Source organism: Manacus candei, unplaced genomic scaffold (genome assembly GCF_025592945.1).
Source record: "Manacus candei isolate 608988 ecotype Guabito, Panama unplaced genomic scaffold, ASM2559294v1 h1tg000057l, whole genome shotgun sequence".
Lineage (NCBI taxonomy): Eukaryota > Metazoa > Chordata > Aves > Passeriformes > Pipridae > Manacus > Manacus candei.
The window spans coordinates 13920183-13944826 of record NW_026138105.1 but is presented as its reverse complement, the minus strand read 5'-3'; the positions used below and the strand labels follow the sequence as shown (position 1 = coordinate 13944826).

Sequence of the window (24644 nt, the reverse complement as noted above, 5' to 3'; positions counted from 1 at the left end):
TGAAAAGGGCTCATCAGACACCCTAAGTTCACGTTAAAGGTTGTGATTTGGGGTGAATTGGTGTTTGAGGAATGCTAACTCCTTATCTTAACTGTCCACACAAAAATATGTGGGTCTGTATGTAAAATGGGAGCTATGGGCAGCCTTGGCAAACCTGACAGTCAGAGCATGGGGAAGGTAGCTCTTGGTAAGCCCCAGCTGGAACAAAGCAGATGAATATTTGGTGTTTCACCCACCCTTATTTTTAAGGTGCAACTTTGCTGTTTGAAGTCAGCTCCTTCCCAGACTGAGCAGCTGGGCTGTAAAGCCACCCTGCTTTTAGCAAAAAGATCACAGGGCTCCGAGCGTGAGGCATGTGAGGAATATGACAGCTGGCCAGTAAAATAACTCCCATAGCCCTGTAGCCCTATGGAGCAAGGAGAAGATGTGCTGGGAAGAAGTGGAGAGGACTCAGGGAGCCAAGATGAGACAGAGGCAATAGTTCTGTCTTTCCTACACTGGTGAGAGCAGCCCCATGGGCTGTGGTGAGTAAAGGAGCCCCTGGACAATGTGTGGTGTTTACTGGAGAGCTGCAGGAGAGACATTTGGGGTAAAACCTGTCTTAGGGGTGTGTGGGGCAGGGACACGCTGCCTCTGGTGAGGTGCAGCAGCACAGGGCTGGTGAGAGCACAGCAGAGTTCAGCCACCACATATTGTCCCCTTTATGCTCCAAAGATGCCTGTGTGATGCTTTGGGCATTCCTCTGAGCAGCACAGCAACAAGCTGCTTCAGCACCTACTGCTTCACTGCAACACGAGAACACGCTCACATTTGCAAACACACCTGCCCTGTGCCCTTGTGCAGCTACATGCAACCTTCCCACCTTCTCCCTGAGCAGCTGGGCCCCTTCCTTCTTGAAAATCTGGTCTTATCTCCTTGGCTGTCAGGTTTGGGGTCACCTGGCAAATGCTGAGTGCTATTATACCAGATGGGCTGGTTTGATTTTGGTGCTGGACAGGGTTTGCTGCTCGAGCTGGGACACCCTTGGCTCAGAGGGTGCTCACTGTTGTCCCCTCTTCTCTCCACAGGACGGCTCACGCCAAAGCCAAGGCTGAGGGGTCTGAGCAGGCAGCTCAGGCAGCCAACAACGAGTCGGGCATAGCCAGAATGATGGCCAGGGAGCTCTCCCCAGACTTCTACCAGCCAGGTAGGATCAGAGGCATCTTCTAAGAGGGGTTTTGCAATTTCCCTGGGGAATCTGTTCAAATATTTTACCCACTTTATAACTCTACAAGTTACCCTCCTGTCTGTCCTAAATCCTCTTTTGCTCAGTTTCAGCCAGCCTCCTGCCCTGGCTGATTTGCTGCTCTCCTTACACCACTGTTCTACCCACTGTGTTACCACAGACTGGAGGAAAATCCCACAGTCCCTCAACCTCTCCCCACGTTTTTCCACACACCAAAGCCCTCAGAACTCCAGGCAGGACAGGCAGCAAGCTTGGGGCTATTTGCAGTACTCCTGTAGATATATCCCTTGTGGCTTTTTCTTGGAACAGCTTTGCACATTACCTCCCAAGCCCACATCCTGTGGGGCCCCCACAAGGGCACAATCAGACTCTGCTAATTAGGGGCTGTAATATCCTATAAGAAAGCAGCTAATGCAAAATACTATTTCCCTGATTCACTATTTATTTGTTAGCATCACTGCTGATTATTTGGCTGAGAAAGCACTTGGGAGGTTCCTTCTGTGAGACCAAGCACTGAGGATTAGTAGATAGGAAGTGTAATATTAGAAGCAGCATTGTGAATGCCATTACCTTTCCCTAGACTGAGTTAGCCCTTCCTGGAAAACCTTCCTTTCTAGAGAGGGAAGGTAGTAACAGAGCAGAAAATAAGATTCCAAGTGCCTACATTTGCATCCCATCTTTCTTATTATCTGGCTTTGTTGTCTGCAATGAGTGCCCCATGGCTGCTGAGGCAGGATCACAAGGGATTATCATAGCAGCAGAACTGGGGTTAGAAGCCAAAGGTTGACTCCTGCTCAGCAAAACCTGACACCTGCTCCTGCTCTGATTTTGGTGTCTCTGCATCTCCTGTACTACAACCCAGCACAGGGGGAACAGGGAACAGCTCACAGCCAGCACTTGGCTGGGGAGAGTCATGCTGACAGATTTGCCTAAATCCCCTGTACTCCCACCTTGTTCTGCACCTACCAGCTGGGGAGACACTGTGCTGGAGGGCTGCCTGTTCCTCCCCACTGCCCAGCAAGGCCTGTCAGAGCTGCTTTGAGTGGGGAAACACCACAGCACCCGGTCATGGGCATGAGCCAGCGTGTGGCACTTCATTTAACAATGGCTAACCGTTGCTTGATCCTCACATAAGCCCCCCCAGCTGCCACTCACAGCTCCACATTCACTCTTTGCACACTGGGGTATTTATAGCACAGAGGCAAAGGAAACTGGAATTCCCAATGGGAGGTTTTGGACATCCAGCTGGATTATTTTTTCCACCCATGTCGATTGAATGAGACAATTGAAATGGTCTCTGTAAAATGCTTGAGGCAGCCTGACCTCCACTTCTGGCTCCTCAGATGCTGGATGTTGCTGTTATGTAGGGCCTCACTTGGGTCCTGGACTCCCTCTCTCCAGGCCTTGTAAGCTGCTGATGCATGTTGTTCTTCCATGATTTTTTTACATCTCTAAATTCCCAAAGTGCACAACAAGGGCAGATGTCTCTTCTTGCACGGCTGCACCACCCAGGAACAAACAGACAATAGTCCACCCTTGGATTTTACTAGGACTGGGAGCTGCCGGTCACAGAGCTAAGAGAGCTCTGTAGTGTTTTGTAGCTGTGTTTCTTCCTGCTATCCTGGCAGATAGACCCTGCTGTGTCTGGCACAGACAATCCTGCTCAGCAAGCCTCCTATCTCTAATAAGTACTGAGCCCTGGATTTCAGTTAGGGTATCATCCCTAATAGCTTCGAGGAGAGAGATGTAAGCCAAAGCCCTTCCTGAAATGTTGTGCTGGGAGATGAAAGTGAGGAGGTGAGTGTGGTGCTCTCCAGGCAGTTGGTTTGGGGTTTTTTTGGTGTGAATTATTCAGGAAGACAAGAAAGCAGCAGGAGAGAGCAAGGAGCCTGGAGCTGCAGGCAGCCTATTTTGAAGAGTCTGAACAACTGTTGAAACGGCTTCCAAATAACTTACTGGCAGCCAGAAATAAATGGCCCTGAATGGGTCACCTGCTGATTGACAGGAGTGGGCAGGCAGGGCAGAGCAGCTAAAATCAGTGCCCTCCTTCTCCCCACTGCCCCTCCAAGCAGAGGGGAAGGTAGCAGTGTGCAAATCATACCACTGATTTATTAGAGAGAAAGGAGCACCAAGCCAAATTTCCCAACCAGACTTAAGTCTGCATCAGTTCTTGGGTGGAGGAGACAAGGAGAGGGGCCTTGAGGCAGCCAGGGATGGTGCAGCTCCAGGATCTGTGTTGTTCAGGAGCACAGACAAGCCCTGTAGGTCTGCACCCCTCAGCATCGCTGGGGTTCAGCAGAATAAGGGCAAAGCAGGCGCTTGACTTTCTAACCAGATGCTTCGTGACCTTGCACTGCCCATAAAGGGCATGATGCTCTTCTTGTTCTCACTTGCTATGATCATCATGGTGATGTGCAAGGACCCCTATTCCAGCACATGTCCCAGCACACAGAGCACTGTGCAGGGTTGTTATTCCACAAGATATTCCCAGTTGCTTAGTGGTGGATTTTGGTCAGCCAGACATGCACTATGATAGATATCTTCAGTGTCAGGCTCTGGCTGACTTCCCCAGACCCAGGCTGGGCTGCAATTTGCTGTGCAGACAAGGCCTGGGGTTAATAAGAAGTAAAGATTTAATGATAGGTGAATAATTGAATTGAGGCAACATTGCTAGGAACTCATAAGTCAGCATGAGAGATGAGGCCAGAACGAAACCCTGAGTCAGCTCATGTGACAGTACCAGGTATCCTCTTTAACCCCAGCATGACCCATCTGTGTGACCACAAGAAGCTGGGCTGCAGATTTTCACTGTTTCTTTACCCTCATCTGCAGCTCTCCACCTGCTCCTTTCTGCCTGGCTCTTCCCAACCAGGCAGCACACGATGGGCCTTGGGGCCTCTGGCTGCTCCTGGAGGAAATCCCTCCTGGTAGCAGGCTCTTATTTGTGTCCTTCTCACACCCTCCAACCCGGACACTCGCACAGCGATCCCCAAATCCATCAGGGCAGGGGGCGCAGCTGCTGAAGCCGCGATGGTGCCGTCCCCCAGCCCTGGGGAGACTCCTCACACCAACCCCTCTCTCCGCAGGCCCCGAGTACCAGAAGCGGAAGCTGCTGCAGGAGATCATCGAGAACGCAGAGCACGCGGTCAACATGGAGGAGGAGGCGCCGCGGCCCGAGGGTGCCCCGCCGCCCCCCACGCCGCCCGAGAGCCCCCAGCTCCACGAGCCCGAGGAGCCGCCGCGCCGCACCAGCCCGGCCCCCAGCCCCGCCGCCACCCCTCCCGAGGCCAAGCGCGCCAAGGCGGCTCCCCAGCAGGACGGTGCCCTCCGTCCGGGCAGCTGGGCCGAGGAGGGCGGCCGGGCGGGTGGGAGCCCCGCGCCCCCCGAGGGTGAGGCCCGTCCGGCCTCGCGGGGCCGGGCCCGCCCTGCCGAGCAGATGGAGATTGGGCCGCTGCGGCGCATGGCGCTCGAGCCCGACGTCGAGCTCTTCAAGGGCTACCACAGCTACGCCATCCGCACCTCCCCGGTCACCCCCGCCACGGACTATGAGGAGGAGCAGTTCCCCGAGCACGAACCGCCCTCCCCGGAGCCCCGGGGGGACCCTCAGCGCCGGGGGGGCACCCCTGCCCCGCTGCAGGAGCGGGAGGAGAAGCTGGCGGCCGTGGCAGAGGCCAAGCCAGAGTCGCCCCGGCCCAAGGAGCCGCAGCAGCGCCACAGCCCCGAGCGCAGGCCCACGGGCCGGGCTGAGCCCGCGGCCGACAGGAAGACTGAGGCCAGGGCACCGGGGCGGACGGAGCCCAAGGCGGGGGCCAAGCGGAGCCCGGCCCCGGTGGCAGCGGCGGTGGTGGCAGCACAGAAGGTGGAGGAGTGCGAAGAGGTGAAGTGGGGTAGCCCTGGGAGTCCCCCAGGGAACTACCTTGGCCTTTCATTTATTGTTCCCAGGAGGTCTGACAGGACCCATAGGGATGCAGAGCCCACAGGCTTGAGCCTGCAGCGGGCCCCCAGCAGTGCCCAGAGGCTCCTTTTGGAATGCCAGAGCTCGCTGGAGCAGAGCCTTGGTGCTCCCCATCCTGCCGCCATCCCAGCCTGCCCTGCTCCAGATGCTGGGGCTGGCATTCATAACCCTCCTGTTTTGACCTCCTCTCTGCACCAGGGCAGATATGCTTTCAGACACATCCCTATTTCAAAATCTGGGGAAAACAGGCATCTTCCAAATCATGTTTTAGACTTTTCTCCCCTTTTCCCGCCACTTTACCAGCCAACATTGATCTGAATATTGGGGGAAAAAAAGCAGGGAAAAAACCCAGTGTGTTTCTCTTTTATCTGTTACATTTACTTTTTTGCTGTAGGGGCACCTGGTGAGCTGAACGGTGGTGTCAAATCACCAGCTGATTTCCCAGGTTTAAAATACACTCACTGAAATTCAATTTTGCTGTTAGCAAATACAGCTGGAAATCCAGACATTTTATTAGACCACTGAGTCTCATCTTGCAGCCCTTTGGACATGAATGGTTCCATGCGACTTTAGAAAAGCCCATCTTGGGAATATTTCAGTCTGAAATTAAAGCATTACGATAATCTCATATGGGTGCTTTCATTCATCTTAAAAATGGCAACTTTACAAACATGGGCCTAGGGGGTGCAGAAAGGAGTTGGGAGGAGCAGCTTGACATGGGCTCAGCAGTTCATGTGCCTGTGGTTGGAGTCTCCTTTAAATTGATTTAGCCTCAGAAAAAGCCTGATTCAGCCTCCTTCTAAGGAGTTTGCAGGGAAAAAGTAGGAATAGGGATTGATAAACGTTCCCTTAGGTTGAAATTCAGGCTGGTTGTTAAGTGCCAGATTTCAGCGTGTCAGGAGGGGGTGATTGTGGTATTTTTGAAGAGCAGAATCACGCTGCATCTGTCTCTGCTGGAGCTGAGGTGTGTAATACTCTGTTTTGGGTTTTTCCTTCAGGGACCTAACACAATCGTGATCTGCATGGTCATCTTACTGAACATTGGTCTGGCCATCCTATTTGTACATTTTTTGACATGATGAGCCTCTTGGACAAGGTAAGAAGAGGAATGAGATTTTACTCTCACTTGTAGACCTCACTGGATGTTTTAGGGTTGACTCGCTCTACCACCCATGCAAATCATTCACTGATAGATGCCCATGTGATGAAAATGCAGGGGCACTTATTCAATAAAGCAATTACCTTGCATTAAGCATTGAGATTCTCAGTTACCCCTTGTTTGTTCCAACAGTGGTTTGTGGAGTAACTTCAGTGGTTGGTTCTCATTTTTCATAGAAAATATGAAACTGAAATTTGCAGTTTAATTGCACCAGTGCAAGTTCTGCAGCCGCTGTTACACGATTGTTTTACTAAAGGTAAATATGAGCCAAGATGTCTGTCAGACTAAGGTTAAACTGGAGCTTGAATTGGGATGAGGGTTTGAATATGGATTTGGTGGCAGTAAAATTTTGTGAGGTTTCTCCTGCCTGTGGGGTTCCTACAAGCGGGAATGTGTCCTGGGCTTGAACAAGATTTCTCTCACCTTGAGCTCAAATAGTTCAAAAAAATCTGCCATCAAGGCTGAACCTGACCCTTGAGCCTCATGTAAACATAACACAAAGAGGCACCTCCCAGGCCCCTGTGAGGGTGTTGGGCTGCCTTCCTGGGGCCTACTGGGGGATGAAACTGCTCTGCTGGACACTGCTTTGTGTCGTGTTATTAGTCCTCATTCAGACCATGCAGGTGAAAGCCTTGCAGACAACTGCAGTTACATGTTGGTCGTGTGTCTTGCTCCCCCTTGACTCTCATGTTGATCTGTGTCTGGGACAGGCGTTGCTGCTGATGGAGACCTCAGACCTTGGCAGGGATTAAAGCTCAGCCACCCGGAAACACCTAAGAGGAGGACTTGAGATCCCAAGGTTGCACTGCAAACATCAACCTTAAACGAGAGCACCTGAAGATCAGTTCAGTCTCCTGCTCCCAGGCTGGGGCTGGCCTCTGCAATCTACCAAGGAAAAGCCAGGATTTCTGCACTGTGGTCTCCTTCCCTTCTTTGTATAAAATAGCAGTTGCCTTAAATTATTCTCACCAAAGCCATCAACTGTCCTGCCACGCCGGGGATGAGGGATTTATCTGTAGCTGTAGGAAAACGAGTGAGAAGGTCTCATGCGTGCACACTGACGTGTTTTGTAACTCCCTTGGTTGACTTGGTGTCAGAGATTTTCCAAAGGTTATCACCCATGGCGTGGAGCTGAAGCGATACACAGCAACCAGAATGACTCCTGAGAGCCGCGCCATGGCCAGGGGTGGACGACGTCACCCTCCGTGCTTGGAAGTCATCCAAAGGGATGAACAAAAAGTCTTTCCTTTCCCCCCGTCACCTGGAGTCATTTTCCACGTATGGAGGACTGAGAGGGGGAGCAAGTTGAAATTGGGCTTGTTGAAGTGTAACCCGAGTCCTGCCCATGCTGGCCGACGCATCGCGGGCAGGGCCACGGGGTGGGGTGTGAGGGACTGGTGGATCCAATGCTGTTGGTGCATGTGGGGGTGCTGTGGATGGAGATGGTGCCTGTTTTGGGACCAGGCACCGTCCAAGTGTTCTCCTGCCACCAGCAATGCTCTGCACAGAAGCGTCTTGCAGTGGGTGGCTTCCTGCTGTAACGGGAAAAGGAAGCAGGTGTGCTGAATTTGTCCCTTTACCCCCTTTTTTCTATGAAAATGTTGCAAGTTACAGTAAAAAGGAGGTACTTGCTGAAAATACCTCTGTATGCCTGCAGGTTCCTCCCCTTCGGCTGCAGGGGGGGCTCCTGGGCTCTCACTGCATGGAGCGAACAGACTTTCCAGCCAGAGGATGCAGGGTGGCTGTTGTGGGAGAGGTTACCTTATTCCTGAAAGAAAAAAGGTGCAGAGACACGAGTGACTCCAGTGTATTTGGGTGCTGGGCTCAGAAATGCGCAGCAGCCAGGCTTTCAGCAGGGGCAGAGTACAGTGGGGCAGTTCCAGCTGCTGTGTGCGAGGCTGAGGCCTGGGCGGTTTGCACCGATTTTCCCAAAGCTGCGACAGGGAGTGACCTTTGAAAGGAGATTTTTCCACCATGATCTGCTCTGATCTTTAGCAGTGCGAGCTTGGAAAGTCAGCACAGATGAAGTTACAGTTTAGTGTGAGGCTGAGTGCTTGGACATGTTTCTTCTTTCTTTTAAGAGCAATGTGTATTTTCTATCCCTTTTTAAGATAATCGGAGATGTTATTTATAGTTGGTTGTGCACCTCTGTGTATCCTGAAGTCCCACAGCACAGGACTGGGTGGGAAAACCTTGTTGGACTGGAAGAAATGGGGAAATGATAGCTAAGGAAAAGAACAGATGCCCAGTCTACTCCAAAGGTCAATCTGGAAGGATTTCAGAGATGGGGTGGCAGACACGCAGGGGTTTACACTGACTGGAGACACAGGGCAAAACCTGCCTAATTTATCTACTCTAACTATGGCATAAGAGAGTGAGAATAATTCAGTACTTTTCTTTGTGAACCAATTTTATTTTTTAACCTTATTCAGCTCAGGAACTTTGCCACAGTAGCAAATACGTGGTGTTAACTGTGGGAGAAGTGAATGTGATCCCTAAAAGCCATGTGGCTGTACCAGTCCTGAGAAAGCTGTGCAGCATCATCTACACTTCCACAGAGCGTAGTTTAGTAGCAATTTGCTTCTTTTCTCTTTTATTTTTTTCCTTTTCTTAAGTATAAATGTATTGCAAACCCCAGGCTCTGCTGCCTTTGACATTTTATCTCAGTTTGCTGGCATTCACTTGCCAGCTCTGCAGTTTCAATATGCCAGCTGCTTTTATTCACCACCAAGAGAATTTCCATCCAGAGACCTGAGGGGCTTTTACTTATCACTAAGCACAAAAATGGATCTTTTCCAAGAGTGCTAAGGTAATTCCCCTTCCCCCCAATTTTTTATGCATGTGATATGCACTCATTAATGTGCTTTCCTCCTAGTAACCTTCTGAGAAAAGGTGGTAGATTTGCTTTTATGTGACATATAACTATATCCATATTGCACCAAGATATGGATATATATACATAGAGAGAGAGCCCCTTAGGGGTTTCATTTTCTTAGATGCAAAATACCAGATTTACCTCAAACTGCATGCTTTCAAAACTGACTAGGATATTGTGTTATACTTTTCAGGTCTTACAAAGATGCAGATACCTTTCACTCTTCACACAAAAATACCTTCATCACAGATTTTGCAAGCTGTTTACTACAATCTGTGTACTACTGTCCAGAGTTTTCTGTCGGTTGTTCTGCTGGATTACGTGCAATAATAAACAGTTATCTGCTCACTTTATCCACGTGGGTCTTTGCAGGGGAATCCACAGGTTTCTTCCCGTGTTGACACATTCACTCCGGTCTTAAAGGAGAGAGTGTTGCAGAATTTCACTTGTGGCACCTGGATGTTTTTCAGCTTTTCCCCAGTTGTCCCTTTACAGAAATCTTGCATTCTTTTATTGACTGGGGGTACTTTGCAAGGAGAGCTGTTTTCACTTACTGCTCTTTAGGAGTTTGGTGGCAGCAGTCTGAGGACACCCCCTGCTCTCTGAGCACACTCTGGGTGCCACCATCCTGCTGGCCTCTGGCAGAGGTTGCCCTGGGCCGGGAGGAAAGGCAGGACACTGGCCCAAAGCCTGCCCAGGCAACGCAGGCGGCCGCTGACAGGTCCCTTTGCTGCCTCCCGACCCCAGGGCTGCTGCCAAGTTTCCTCCAAGCTGTGCGTCACTGGCTGCTCCTCCAGTGCCACATTCCTCCTGGGTTTGGGCAGGAGTGATTCTCCTTTGCCTGTGACCCGTCCTCTCACTCAGCCTCTTGAAACAACCCAAATGAGAGGAAAGCCAGACACGAGGGGCAGGGACATGGCAGATGGGTGATTTATGGGGGAGGATGGAAGAGCAGAGCCCAGCACCAGCCTAGGGCAGCAGAGCCCCGGGGCCTAAGGAATCCAGAGTAGCTGAAACCTTCAATCCCTTTTCTATTTCTGGAGTGTCTCACATGAGCAAAGCTGGGCTGTGCAGAGAGGCTGGCGGGATGCAGGTTCAGTCTTCACAGGCAGGAGTGCCACCCTTGGCTTTGTTCAGTGCAAGGAGTCTTGTGGCAGAAGATTTCATGCCTTGGTAGAGACTTAAGGAGCTGAGTTTGATGAAACGATGGCTTTACTCTCCTCTGGGCTTGTTTTGCTTCTGGTATGCGAGGAACCAGCCGCATCTCATTCATCAGTTGGGGACAGCAGGGTAACTGGAGCCCTGTGCACCTCATAAATCTCAGGCTGATGAATGGAGCAGGTCTTTGGCCCATGTGTGGCAGAGACAGCAGGGAGGTGGGTCGGTTGCTAAAGCAATGACATGTTGCTTTAAAAGTATTAATAAAGGCAGAACAAGAAACCTGCACTTTCCTCAGGGTAGGGGGAACAGTGCTGGGGTCTGTGGCTCAATAGCTGCTGATTTCAGGGGTAGTGTCCCCCCCACTGTGTCCATCCGAGTGTCCCCAGGGGCAGGCAGGGAGCTGTCTGATATGTGAGAACTTGGCTAAAGGCACTGGCCTGATCCTGTGTCGAAGGGCAGCAGCCTTGCCCTCCACTGGCGGGAGGGAAGGTGCAATCTGAGCCCCAGTGTCCTTTGAGAGTGACCTGCCCAGGCGCCCTGGAGACAGCTCCACTGTCCTTGCAGGGCATCGGGGCTCTCAGGAGCAACCTTTTCTATTGGCCTTCCTGACAAGAGGAAGGGCCAGAGCTGGGGTAAGGGTGGCCCTGGCAGGGAGTAGGTGCAGGGAGAACGTGCAGAGGGGTTCCTGTGCTCCTTTCTGGCCTAGGAGCCAGGAATGGGGCTGGCTCCACACCACTGCCTTTGCTTCAGGACCCGTCCTGGAGGAAGCCAGTGTGAGTCCCAGGAGCAGTAACAGACACCATCAGCAACTCCAGTGAAGTGTTTTCCCATGCCTGGCCCCAGCCTGCTCTGAAAGCCAAGGGCATGCCGTGCCCAGCTCAGGGATGGCATCAAGGGGCCCCACAGTGGCCACTCTCTCCTCTTCTCTTCTGCCAGAAATGCTGGCACTGCACAGCTGGAAAAAGTTGCTTTTATTTTATTTCCTCTGAGCAGCCACTCACACCGTGCCCACAAGGGCAGAGAGGATCAGCCAGCCTGGGAGCACCATGGGCCCTCACTGAGGAATTCAAAATCATGTTATCACCAGGATGACCCCAGGACCTTCCCCCCCGAGAGGAAAGAGCTTTTAAAAGCTTCCCAGCTTGTGGCTTCAGGCATTCATTCCCTATTGGAGGAGCAGTGAGGGGCCACCAGTGCAGTCACAGCATCCCCTGTCTCTATAGAAACGGCACACTCAGAGCCCAATTCATAAGGTGGTTGTTAAAGAAAATTCAGCAATTATAAAGCAGATTATCCTTAATACTTCTGTGACATGACACCCATGTCAGAGGGACCCTGTGGTGTTACAGTCACGTTCCCTCCCTCAGGCAATAGCTGGGAAAGCACCCGGGATTTGGGGCACAGGCAATGCCCTCCCACTGGAGCCTGCATTTAGACCCAGGCAGGGCAGAAATGTGCAGGGCTAGTTAACTGCTGAACTGAGGGTATTTCAGTAAAAGTCAGTCCTGCAGGACTGACAAGCTTTGATCTGCTGAGTGTCCCAGCCTGCTCCTGGAACAGATACCTTGGTTTGAGGAGTCCTGAGAAGCAACCCCTGAGCCAGTGCAGTGAGCAGGCAGGTTCGGGGGCAGTGCTGGCCAAAGAGCCCTCCAGAAGCCTTGAAGTGCACATGAAGTGCAAAATAAATAACTGCTGAATGATTACATTAATACTGCTGTAAGACTATCCCCCGGCTTTAACAGCATCTCTGTAATTGTGGCCTGCTTGAACTAATTAGCTCAAAGAAGCAGCCAGGGGCCAGACCAGATTGAAGAGGTGCTGTATCCAATCCCTTCCCTAATGTGTGGTCCACGCTTTCTTGTGGCTCTGAAAAAATTAAGGAATTGCTCAGCATCCTCTTCAGTGACCTGAGTATTATTCATTTAAAGGTACCACTATTTGATCTCTGTACTGTGCTCGAAGCCTGCTCTGGTTGCAGGGAGGTGCTGGGAACCCTCATGACCTTTTTGCTCCTTGTTAAGGGAACTGCTGGTGTTTTGTGGGTCACTTCCTAACGTGGCCCTGGGGCAGGCTGGCTTCTGGAGTGCTGGCCAGTTTTGTAGGGGAGAGGCTCTCCCAGAGAGCCATCAGCATGGCCATGCTCTCCTCTGGCACAGGCTGGCATAGATGCCCAGTTTTCCCAATATTCCACCACTCAAAAAGACAAGATGAGAAGACAATCTGACTGGGGCTTAAAATAAAGATTTTGATGAGTTATTTAACCTTTTGTGCTTTGCAGGAGTACATAGCCCTTGCTGAGGTCCCATGTACTGTGTAGAGGCACTTACTGTGTGGGCTCTGTCCCTGGGACCAGCCAGATTCAGGTAAACGTGCTGGATGTGGTGTCTCCTAGACTGAAAGTCCCTGATGAATGCAAGGAGCTTCAGCAAACCTGTGGTCTTTCAGGCCCAGAAACCTTACTCACCCCTCTCCCAGCAGCCCTTCCCCAAGGCTCTGCCTCCTCCATCCCCCTCTTTGCACTGCTCACAAATTCTTCCCCTCTCCCCAAGGCTCTGCAGCAGCACCAGGTCCCTTCTCTCCTGCCAGGGGACTTATTTGTTTGTATTGAAGAAACCAGATTGTGTTTAAGCAGGTTAACAGGCACTGGAAGGGCAGGGGTTAGAAATAATGAGCTTTAATTAGGAATGTAGCAGGTTAGATTAACCTGAGGAGCAGCTTCAGTGTGGTAGATTATTTGGGAGCAATAGATTCTTTATTTGATGGCATATTTATAAACTCACAGCCTACACTCATGCCACTGAGACAAATAAATGCTGAGGGTAAAATACAGCTTCAGACTTTACGAGCAGGGTGGGATGTTGCAAGGTACAAGGTAATGCAGGCTGAAGGCTGAAGCCTGAGGGGAGCTCTTTGACTTCTTACAAGGAATTCAGACCCTGGATATCCAGAGGAAGTTACAGTGGTGAGTTAATTCTTTTAATTCCTTTCTGCTAGTGATTTATTTCCCGGCAGCACGTAGCTGCCTGTCCTCTTAGCCAGCATCTCTTTAGCAAGCTGAGTGCTGACCTTCTGCCTCCACTTCCAGCTAAAACTCTCTCAGCTCCTCCTAAAGTGTCAGAATACATGCAGGGGGAAAGAGCAGGAACTCATTCCTCATCTACAGAGTTTAACGCTCTGGTGCGTTTGCCGGAGAACTCGTGGTGCCAGGGGAGTTTATCTGCCAATTACTTCTCAAAAAATAACACAAGGTCATGCTGTACTTGGCAGCTAAGGGCAGAAGGGGGAGAACAGAACTGGGTTTTAATTGAATCCTAAGTATGTAGAACAGAAATTTCAGAACTATCAATTACCTGTTGGCCTGAGGCTGAAATTTAATTAAGAGAATAGCGCTTTTAGAATGTCTCTCTCCAGGGGGAAAAAACATAAATGGGAACAGTGAAGACTGGAAATGTGATGAGGAGGTGGAAAATATCCTGCTGGAGATACTTCAGAGTTAAGCTGCTCCTTGTGTTGGCAGAAATCAAGGCTGTCTGTCAAACACACATCCCATGCCTGAAAAACACCTTAGGTCAGGATGCAAGTGGGTTTCCAAGCTCGAACAGTAAATCCTCTTCCCACATGGCCTCAGGGCAAAGCTGGCCTCCCTGCTGCTCTCTGCACCCAAGGCTTCAGGGTGACAGGCTGGGGGACACAGGACAGCCCATCCCTGAGGAGATGCTGCCCGTGCTTGAGGCCCCAGGGAGGCCCCAGCAATGGCCCAGGGCTCCTCTTCCTCCTCCTTCTCCTCCTCCTCCTCCTCTTCCTCCTCCCTGATCCTTGCTGCTCTGGTTTGATGCTTTTATCAATGGCTCATTCTGAGCTGCTAAGGAAAAATCTGTTCTAAGGGGAAAAAAAACAAAATCTGTACCAGAGAAAATATTGTTACAAGCAAATTCTCCCATGTTAGCAAAAACACTGCCATCCCAAATGTCTCTGCAGAACTTCCCTAACAACAATAAATAAGAACTCTGTGCCTCAATTCGCAATATACACAATATACACAAAAGAGTGCAAAAGTGGCACGAATCCTTAAATTCCAAATCCATTGTGTTTTCAAATAATTACAAAAAACAATGTTCTCTTCCCTCGTCCTACAGTAATTTTAGGGGCAAAGTAGATAATTAATAACTCACAATATAATAATCATACAAGCCAAACCACCCTACACACAATGAAATAGGTCCTGGACAGTTCTGACACACCAGGGGAATTTCAGGTCTTGTCCTGACTCCCCCAGTGAAGTGATGCAGAATGGTACCCACATCTTATGCTCTTAAACATATCACACAGATATTTTTCCTGAGTGGATGCAAAATTCTAAGATCTTTTAACACTACAGTTTGCTGAAAACCAATGTTAACTAGTGACACTGCACTGGCTGTTCAAATAATTTTTTGCAGTCGCTTGAGGGTTACTGGTGGCTGAGACTTGTTTTACTTGGCAAGATCCTTAGGGTTTGGCTCGTGTGTAATCTGTTTCATTTTACTCTTAGTCCAGATAGACTCTTGCAAGTCTGGGTCAAGTGTTCTTGGGCTGGTTTCTTGGATGCTGAAGGTTATGAATATCCACTTTGCTCACAAGATGACAGCAGCAATAAATTGTGTCACTTACCACAAAACACTTGAGGGACTTTCACAAATTATTCTCAGGAAATAAGAGAATTTCTTCACCTGCCATTGAAATGCAACTGTAGCTGGGATGGAGAGCTCTCCACTACACAACTGCACCACACTGAGGCTTTCAGGACAAGGGTGCAGTTTCCAACTGAAAGAACTAGAGGGATTAGGACAGGAAAGGTAAAATTATCCAAAAGAAACTTAGACCACAATGTTGAAAGTATTACTGTTACCTTAGGGAAAACTCAGTATTAGTTTGTTCATTTTTCTGTGACAAATTCAACTGGTTTGGACCTTGGGTTTCTGTGCTACCAACACTGTGATGCTTCCAGAGACACGACGTGAGGTTAATGACACCCAAGTTTGGTTATTCCTAACGCAGGTGTCCCCACCAGAGAGAATCCCTTTACAATCAGAAGTAGTCACATCTCAGGAGGCATTGATCTCCTCAGCAGGGCTGTGTATTCCCCAGAGGACTGTGCTGAGATGAGAGGAGACACTACTTAGAAGTGCCTAATTGTCCCCATTAACTCTATAAGGTCTGTAGAGGAGCAGCTCCCATAGGGTGTCTGTGTCAGAGGCATATAAATTTAGGTAGGGGAGTCTCACTCTCTAAGAAAATGGGTCCAGCAAGAAGAGGTTGTTTTTTATTTCCTTGAATGTTCTTCTCTTCCTGGGTTTCCTTTCAGTGCTTTGGCCCAGCTCAACAAGCAACTGCTCCTGCACATAACAGAGAATGACATTGCCCTGCTGTATTTACAATAGATGCTTTAAAGATGCTAAACACTGATCTGCGCCTAACACTTCACCAAACAAGAATAAATTAGCGCGAAGGAAAAGCAAACCGATTTGACTTTAACAATGTGCTTTGTTAAATGCCCCGGAGAAGTGTTAAATGCAGCTCGCTACAGCGCCAAAGCGATTCCCCTTGGCGTTTTCCCAACACAGCCGTACAGCCACACAGATCCCAAGATTTGCTTCAGGGTCCCAGGATTTGCTTGTTCTTCTTTGCAGGGGCAGGGAGCCTGTGCAGGTCTTCTTGCTGGGTGACGCTGTGCTCAGAGCTGTCGTGGGAACAGTCCCTCCCGACGCTGTAGGGCGCCGGGGCAGCACACGGGGCAGGGGGCTCAGGGCGCTTCTCCTCGCACTTGTACAGCTTCCTGAAGGCAGCCCTGAACTTCTGCGACATGAGGTTGTAGATGATGGGGTTGATGGCGCTGTTCAGGTAGATGCACATGCGGCAGAAGAGGAGGAACCAGGTGTTCAGGTAGGGAGGGTCCATGAAGGAGTTCACCACCACCAGCGTGCGGTAAGGCAGCCACAGCAGGGCGAAGAGCACCACCACCACAGCCAGCATTTTGGTCACCTTGCCGGTGGGGATATGCAAAAAAGAGACATAGTCAGGTGATGCTGAACCTCCGGCAGAACATTCCCGCCTAGAGAAGTGCTGCAGACAGCTCATTCAGTCTACACAGTGCTTTTATCTCTCTTTAAGCATTTTTAAAATAGGCACCCAAACCATGGAGCTCTTCGTCTCTGAAACTATTTTTCTCAGGAAACAATCTTGCATAAATAAACCCTTAAATTATAGGTTTTCATCTACCCTTGAAGATCCTCTAAAATGCTTCAGAACCATCCACCATCCTGGAAGTGGGCTAGAATAATCATAGAAATTTCTGTACCAGGAAAAAAAAAAAGTTGACAGTTGTGCCTAACAATAAATCAATGGGGAAAATACTTGTCCAAAGGTGGAGACCTAAGTTTTGGGAGTGCCATAGGATATATTTCATCTCCCTGCTTAGGGTTTCCTGGTTTCCTACATCAGATATATTGTTCCAGGAAATAGGCTCCTGATACAGAGCAACACGTGGGGGCAGAGGAGATTGTCAGGAGTCTTAAAGAAATTCCTCCTTGTGCTGATATGGGAGTTACTTAGCTAATTGGCATGGGTTATTTTAATTTGCAGCACACTGGGGAAATACAACATTAACATAGTGGGAACAAGAAGAAACTGAGAATTCAGAAGTGAGCAGTAATTGCCCTCAGCTTGACACAAGCTTGTTTGGGAAAATGGGTGTTAGTACCGAAACCTCAGTGATTCTAATAATTTCAACAGCTATTTCTGGGAGGTGACAATCCTCATGCAACAAACACTTACAAAATACACACGTCCCCATGGAGGAAAATATGACTAAACACTGATGCCACATACATATCAAGGCAGTGGCGTTGCAAACGTCAGGAGGGGAGTTGTGCAATAACTCCAGTTCTCGGTATGGAAATAATCATAGATCACATTTACAGTCTCTCAACTTTTCTTGGAGTGCTTTTTTTACTTCCTCACAAGGAACTATGCCTTCCTGTAATGCTGTGAGTAGAAACTGGGGGGTGGTTGGTAGTGGCAACAAAACTTTCCCTGCAAGAAAGGGACTGTTATCAAGCTGAGGCCAAAATAGAAGGGATTTGCTGTGTGTGGTTTAATGGAAAAGTGAGGACACTTCCCAGAATAAGATCTCACAGTGATACAATGAGTGTGGAGGCTGTTGCTAAGACTCCAGCTTGTTTGCTGCCACAGTTTGCTGCCTTTTGGGAAAGATATGAGAGAATGTGCAAGTGGTGTCAGTAAAAGCTTCAGAGCTTTGCAATGCCTTTACAAGGGCTGGCTGGATCCAGAAGAGCAAGACACATCTCACAAGCTTTTGGTTTTAGGTTTTGTGGCCTTCAAGGATCTTTCAGGGTAGCACCAGCTCAGGGACAACAATTTTCCAAGTGTTCTGCCACAACTCTATTGCACACAGTGCACACGGAACAGCTGTAAATGAGCTGTGAATAGAAGCAAGACACCGGTTTGCAGACAGAAGGGGATGTTTTACCAGATCAGCTGATATTAGATAAAAACTACTTTTAAGCACGTGAACCAGCATTACTAGATGGCCAAGGATATCTGCTGTACCCACTTCTGACTACATCCTGGGTCCCTATGCCAAAGCTGAGGGGCAGCTCACCTCCTCAGCCAATGTCCCCCCTCCTGGTTCCCGCACCATCATCCTGAGCTGCATATCCTTTTTTTAGGAATCCCACTCCCTCTAGTGGTCCCTCCCCAGCAGGTGAAATAAGTGCTTGGAGGTGGCTGGCGTTTGTATCAGTAACGAACACAGTAAAACTTACACCTTGTGTTGTCCTGCTCTGGACTTAAATGTTTTCAGTGAGGGAAGAGCAGCGTCTCCACACCCTGAAAGCAGTGCAGTGCTGGGGCTGTGCAGGAGCACAGCCATAGCAAAACACCCCCAGCCATCCAGGCTCTTTAGAGTCAAGGGAGAAAAATGGGCACCTCTGTAGGACCTCTCCCAGAGGACTCTGGGCACGGGACCTGGAAGAACCAGTTCCTCTATAAAGAGAGGCCGGAGGGAGAAGGCTGTACTCCAGTCAGAGGGACTGCCTGAGCTAGACATACTCAGCTACAGGAAGCCCTGGAAAACTGCTTTATAGTTGTAAAAACTCAGTGCCATCTTTATTCCTAACGATGCCAGCTCTGTGATGCCAGGCCATCCAGGAGAAGCCTGCGTGCTGAGATATTTCAGGAGGTAATGATGATCTCGAGTAAACTCCCAGTGTAAAGGAAAAAAGAGCACAAAATGTTTCCAGGAGCTGGAGTGCCCCTCATCCAGCCCCAACAGCCACTTGTCCTAATGATGCTGGAGCATGCTTTGTGCAGCCCAGCCACTCCACGGCACAGCACTGGGGGGGGAGAGGCACAGCCCCTCCAGCAGCTGCTCTGGAAGGAGAGATCCACTGACCTGCTTTGTATCAAGAGCCCTCGCTGCTGAACACCCTGCCTGAGGCTCCCACAGCAGCCAGTGGCCCTGGGAGAGCAGGCAAATACTTCTGCAGAACTCGGCACTCGCTTTAAACCTTTCAGTGCTGGAGAAAAAGGGAGGAAAAGCTGAACTGGAAAGACTTAGAAGTGCATGAAGAAATACACGTTCTGTGGGCTGTTCGCTTCCCCTCTGTGACTCTGACTCGTCTCTTCTGGGGAATGGAGGTTTCTGTGCAAGGCAACAAGACACTGAGTGGGAAACACAAGGACTTTAGGGCAGGCCTGTTTGCCTGTTTTAGGCTGTCTGGACATCACAACAGAACTAAAGATCTCAAGGACTCAAATCAAACTCCCAAAATCAGCCCTTCCCTTTAAAACAGACTGTGTTTCTGCCTATCCAGAAAGGGATGGGCTCCTGCAAACAGCAGGAGAGTGGACAGGTAGGCAGGAGTGTCCCATGTCTAGATAATGATCTATCCAAAGACATGGAACATGAGGCAGAGATTGTCCATGTGTACAGGGAAAGAGGAGGAATGAGGACAGAAGGAGGTGGAAGGAGAAGGATATGGGCAGTGAGCAGGCAGCTGAATGACAGAGGAATCACCGAGGGGCAAACACACCGCTGTGACATCCAAGTACCTTCCCCAGCTGCAGCGACTGGGGGGGCTGCAGCCCGGGTTGGGCTCAGAGGGAAGGAAGCTCTCCTTTCCCTTTGCTCCTTTAAATCCGAGGTCACCTGCCCAGGACCCTGCCTGAGAGGCGAGTCTCTCTGGCATAAGGTGACCCAGCCCTCCCCTCCTCGGGGAGGCAATCAGGAATTAATTAGCCAGCAAACATGCCTGCACTCCTGCCACCCCCAAGTGGTGCTGAAGCCCTGTCCTGCTCCACCAAGCCCAGCCAAAGCAGGGGGAGCCCATCTGTGCTTCCAGACCCCAGCTGGGCCTGGGGGAGGCTTCTTTGCAGCAAACCCACCCTCTCCACTCCCCCCACATGGGGAAGCAAAATACTGTGGCACCCCGTCCCGTGCCAGGGTGCCCCTCAAAGCCCCGAGCCCCTGACAGTGCTGCCTGCAGCCCAGCGTGTCCCAGCACCGCGGGGAGCCCCTACCTGCTTGCGGGAGCTCAGGGCCCCCTTGTTGGCCCTGCAGGAGAGCCCGAGGGAGCTGCCCTGGTGCACGGAGGCCAGGCGGGAATGCTGCGGGGTGGCGGGCAGGGGGCTCATGAAGAGGATGCGGGCAATGAGGCCGTAGAGGACAGTGGCCAGCCCCAGTGGGATGACGTAGAAGACAGCAAAATCCAAGAAGTAAATGGGCAGGTAAAGGCTTCTGGAGACCCGGTAGCCACAGGTGACCTGTGCCCCATCCGAGAAGGTGACCTGGGTCGTGTCCACCAGGAAGAACCACACGAGGCAGTACAGGGAGGTGAAGAGCCACAGCGAGGCGATGATGCGCTTGGCGCGGGACACGGTGCACAGGAGCTGCGCCTTGATGGCGTGGCAGATGGCGATGTACCGCTCCACCGTGAAGGCGGCGATGGACCAGGCGGAGGTGTTGATGCCCAGGTACTGCAAGTAGGTGATGCAGAGGCAGCCGGCGTAGCCGTACACCCAAGAAGCCACCACTTCAGAGATGTTGGGCAGCCCGGCCGCCAGCAGCACGATGAGGTCGGCCACGGCCAGGCTCACCAGGTAGCAGTTGGTGGGGGTCACCATGTGCTTGGTGCGCAGCACCACCAGCACCACCATCGCGTTGCCCGCGATGCCCACCCCGCAGATGAGCAGCACCAGCAGGATGGTGACCACCTGCAGCTCCAGGGGCTGCCGGGGCATCCTGCCCAGGCTCTGGTTGCCGCTGCCGCCCAGCGCGGCTCCCGAGCCGTTCTCCATCGTCCCCGTAGCCGTTCGCGGCGGAGCCCCGCGCACCCTGCGGCGAGAGCCGAGGCTGCCCCCGCGCCCCCTCCTCGCCTTCCCGCCCACCCCGGCTCCTCCCTCCCTTCTTTCCAACGATTCACCCCAAATCTTGCAGCCGCCCGGCTCTTTTGCATCCCCCTCCCCTGCGAACTCCCCGTCGAGAGGGGCGGGGAGCGGTCAGGATTCCTCCAGTCCCCGAGACCCTCCAGGAGTCCCCAGCCCTGGGAACCACTCGGGACTGCCCAGGACCCCCAACTCCCGGGAGCCTCCAGGACCTCCCTCAGCCGCCGGGACCCGCAGGAATCACCAGGACTCCCTCAGGACCGCCCGCAGCCCCCCCCAGGGATACCTCCACTCCTGGGACCCCCCATCGCCTCCCCCCGGCATCCCCCGCCTTCTCCCGCCGGGTCCTAGCGCGCCGCTGAGCCGAAGAGGAGGAGGAGGAGGAGGAAGGAGCCCAGGCAGGGGATGGGGTTGCAGCTTAGAGAAGCCAGGGTGCAGAGACACAGGGGCTGAGTCCCCCAGCAGTGTGTTCGCTCCAGGGCTCCGGGCTGTGGGTGCCTTGTGTCCCCAGCCGATCCTTGGGCTCCACTGTTCCCCCCACCCGGGCAAAGAAAGCTGAGGATGAGGAGTCCTTCCTTCCTTCCTTCCTTCCTTCCTTCTCCTCAGGAGGATGGGACCGGAGCGATGCCACTGAGATCCATGGCCTTTCCTGTATCCCTTGGGCTGGGGCAGAGGGATGCCTTCCCTGGACATGAGGTAGTGACCTCCTTGTGCTGTCTTTCCCATAGCCATCCCTGTCCCAGACAAGTACATCACTGTTACTTCTTTGGGAAAAGGCTTACCCAGTTCTGGACTAGGAGATCCTGTATTTTTCCAACGATGAGGCTGGGGTGTCTGGTATCTCCCTGGTGGTCAGGCTGGGAGATCCAGAGTCTCCCTGATGGACAGTAGGAGCCAGAATTTACTGCCAGCTCTGTGCTTGCTCCTGATGTCTCTGCACTCAGAAAATGCATTTTCATATTTAAAGAGCAATTGTGTTTGCAGGGCTAAATGCTAAAGGTCCCCTAACCTGTGGATGGAGGAAAGGACAAGGAGAGAGCTTGCTTTTTTTTATTAGATTAGATTTCAGTTACAGTCAGAAGTGTCCTGCTAATCCCAGACACTGAGGTGCATATCCAAAATATGTAGGATCATCCTGATGCTGGGTGATTCAAGTCTAGCATTTCACAGGCAAATTTCTAAGGCTGGTCTGTACAAAGACCTCTATGACTTCATATATTTAGTAAACAAAGCTGGGAGAAAGTGGTCCTCTTATTCAAATCTGTGATAAAACACCTCTCCATTCCCTAGAGCTTCATAACCTACAAATATTAAACCCATAAAACTTCTGCTGTTGGAGCTGGGACACAGAGGCTGCATCCACACAGTGCCAGTGGAGAAATGGAATGACAGAAATGATGCTTTCCCAGCCCCAAGTAAGGACAGGGATGGTCAGTTACTTCCAGGTTCAGGGAGCACAGGCAGCTCTGCAGGTCATCTCAGGCTCCTCTCTTCCCCATCTGGCCAGCACAGTTCCCTCATGGCTTTTGGTTACATTTCTCTCTGGTTTGTATAATCTCTCTTTTAAAGATATGTTGTTATTGAATCTGTGATGCACCGTGTCTTGAAAATGCCTTGAGGACGCAGAGGAACTGGTGATCTTCCTGCAGCTAATACTTCAGCTAATATATTTTGAAGGAACCAAAATTTTAAAGACATTAAAATGAGGCCACTTTCACACATTAGAGGAAAATGACCCCTTCTCCTCTCCCTTGCTTCCCTGCTGCGTTCGCAGCCTGAGACCTCAAGGGAAAAGCCTCTCACTTCACAGAAATTAGTAAAGGGATGAAAACAGATATTGCAGATGAGGAGGGGCTTCTCTGAGTGCCTGGAGAGTGAGAAATCAGTGATTTCAGAGTGAAACCTGGAAATCAGGGGACTGAGAAAAGTGCCTGGAGGATTGGCTTCTGTATCCACATCCCAGCTTTCAGCAGCCTTCTGGGATAGCCAATGTTGCTTCTACCCCATTTCAACTGTTTTTGTCCCAGGATGAAGGACTGTTACAACTAATTTGGAAATTAGTTACAACTAATTTGGAAATTTTCTAATGTGAGGCATTGAGTTCAGAATGAAACCCTGACACGATCTGCATTAGAAAGAGCCAGGACCAGGGAAACCCTTGCTATGAATTGCAGGCACAATGCTATGAAATAGCTTTTATTTGCTTTTATTTGTGGTCATTAATACTTCCTTCTCTAAGGTTTGGTGCATGGAAGTGTTGCTTCTCCATAGCAGTAACAGTGCAAATACCGTAGGTAGGATAAATGCAGTAAAAATGGAGTTTGCTTAAAAATCAGGAAACACTTGAGGAGAGAGGTTTTTGTCTGCTTGGCTGTCTGCTCTGGCAGATGCAGATTTGTGGCTGTTTTTGAGATCTTTCCTAGAGACTGTCTGAGTGAAATAATGTGCACTTGCTCCTCAGTATATTAAGGCCATTCATTCTTGCCTGCCAGCCAGCCGTGGGCAGGAACTTAGCATATGTTTTGCCTGTGAAAAATCCACTAAAACACATCGCAGAACTCCAAGGCAATCAGGGCTTTCAGGGCTGTCCCATGTGAGAATGACTTTGTGCCCCCGGGGCTTATTGCACTCCTGGAGAAGAGAGCAACCCAGGGGCCTTTCTCTCTCGTGATTAACACTTTTCTCTATGTAATTAAGAAGCCTCAAACCTCAGCAAGTGCAAGAAAGCTCCCCAGCCCCACCACAGCGCCCCAGCCCTGCCTCTGCCTCAATGCATGTGAATGTCTGACCCTGAACTTTAAACTTCATGAATAACCAAGCCTGGAAACCAGATGTAGTGAAACCCTTCCCTGCAGAACACAGTCAGGGACAGTAAATAAGTAGGAGCAGCACTGACCAGCAGGAATTTCCCTGAGGTGGACACTCAGGACCCACCTCGAGGGCTCCAGACCCAGCACGAGGGGCTGGTGGGTGACAGTGACAGAGGGCAAAGCCTTGGTCCCTGTGTCCTCTTGCCTGTGGGACAGGAGGGATGTGCTGAGGGAAAACGAAGGCAATGAGAACCACAATGAGCAGGAGTGAGAGTGGGAGTATGGAGGGGCTCCGAGGAATGAAAATCCCTTAGCAAATAACAAGGCTTGTATATTAGTCATACTTAATAAAAGAATATGTGAATAAATGAATGTTGCCTGCTGGTTCATCTGTTCAGCATTTCTCTGTCGCACCATTAAGCAAACCCTGACGAGGCAGCTGACCTCTCCAGGGCACAATATAGCTCTATAATGGCAATGTTTCCTGTTTTGTCACACCTTTATCTGAGGAACAACACCTCTCAGGAGAACAAAGCAATTTCCAGCAGCTCTGCCTCCTGCCAGCTCCCCTGCCCGGGGAAAGCACGACAGCCCGAGCCGGCACCAGGGGCGACGTGACTGCTGTGCTGCACAGGCTCATCACCAACGCTCATCTCCTGCCAAAAAGATGAGTCTTCCCGAGGAAAAACTTTTTAAAAAGATGTTCTTGTTGGAAGGGGAGATGCTGCTGGGATGGTTAGCTGGCTAGAGGTGCTCCTCTCTTCTCCCAGCTCTATTTTAACCCCTAACTCCAGATAATTTTGGCTACTCAGTAGTATTTCCTAGAGAAACCCCATGACAAAGCCCCCCATTGCTGCAGAGGCAAAAAGGTGCTTGGATTAATCATCAGAATAGCAGGAAATTAAGAAACCTGGGGTGATGAATGCACCAGGGTTTTCTTAGATAAATGCTTAAAAAAATATAATCCAGACCTACTTGCTTCAAGTACCTCGGAAGCTGAGAAAATCCGGTGCATC

General features: G+C 50.7%; 2 protein-coding genes across 2 annotated transcripts in view; one reads left to right on the top strand and one right to left on the bottom strand.

Moving 5' to 3' along the window:
- The window catches only part of JPH2 (junctophilin 2), a 29289-nt gene extending 19722 nt beyond the window's left edge, over positions 1-9567 (top strand). Inside the window, exons 3-6 of the mRNA XM_051803019.1 lie at positions 1068-1186; positions 4312-5102; positions 6179-6276; positions 7050-9567. Of these exons, the coding sequence (XP_051658979.1) occupies positions 1068-1186; positions 4312-5102; positions 6179-6259 (991 nt within the window). The 3' untranslated portion in view covers positions 6260-6276; positions 7050-9567. The remainder of the gene's footprint in view (positions 1-1067; positions 1187-4311; positions 5103-6178; positions 6277-7049) is intronic.
- Positions 9568-15766: 6199 nt separating this feature from the next.
- LOC127477949 (thyrotropin-releasing hormone receptor-like) lies at positions 15767-20731 on the bottom strand. Its single transcript, XM_051803050.1, has 2 exons — positions 19955-20731; positions 15767-16396 (listed from the first exon to the last, which is right to left on the bottom strand). The coding sequence occupies exons 1-2, from the start codon at positions 20729-20731 to the stop codon at positions 16010-16012; spliced, it is 1164 nt and encodes a 387-aa protein (XP_051659010.1). The 3' UTR covers positions 15767-16009.
- Between the last annotated feature and the right edge of the window lie 3913 nt (positions 20732-24644).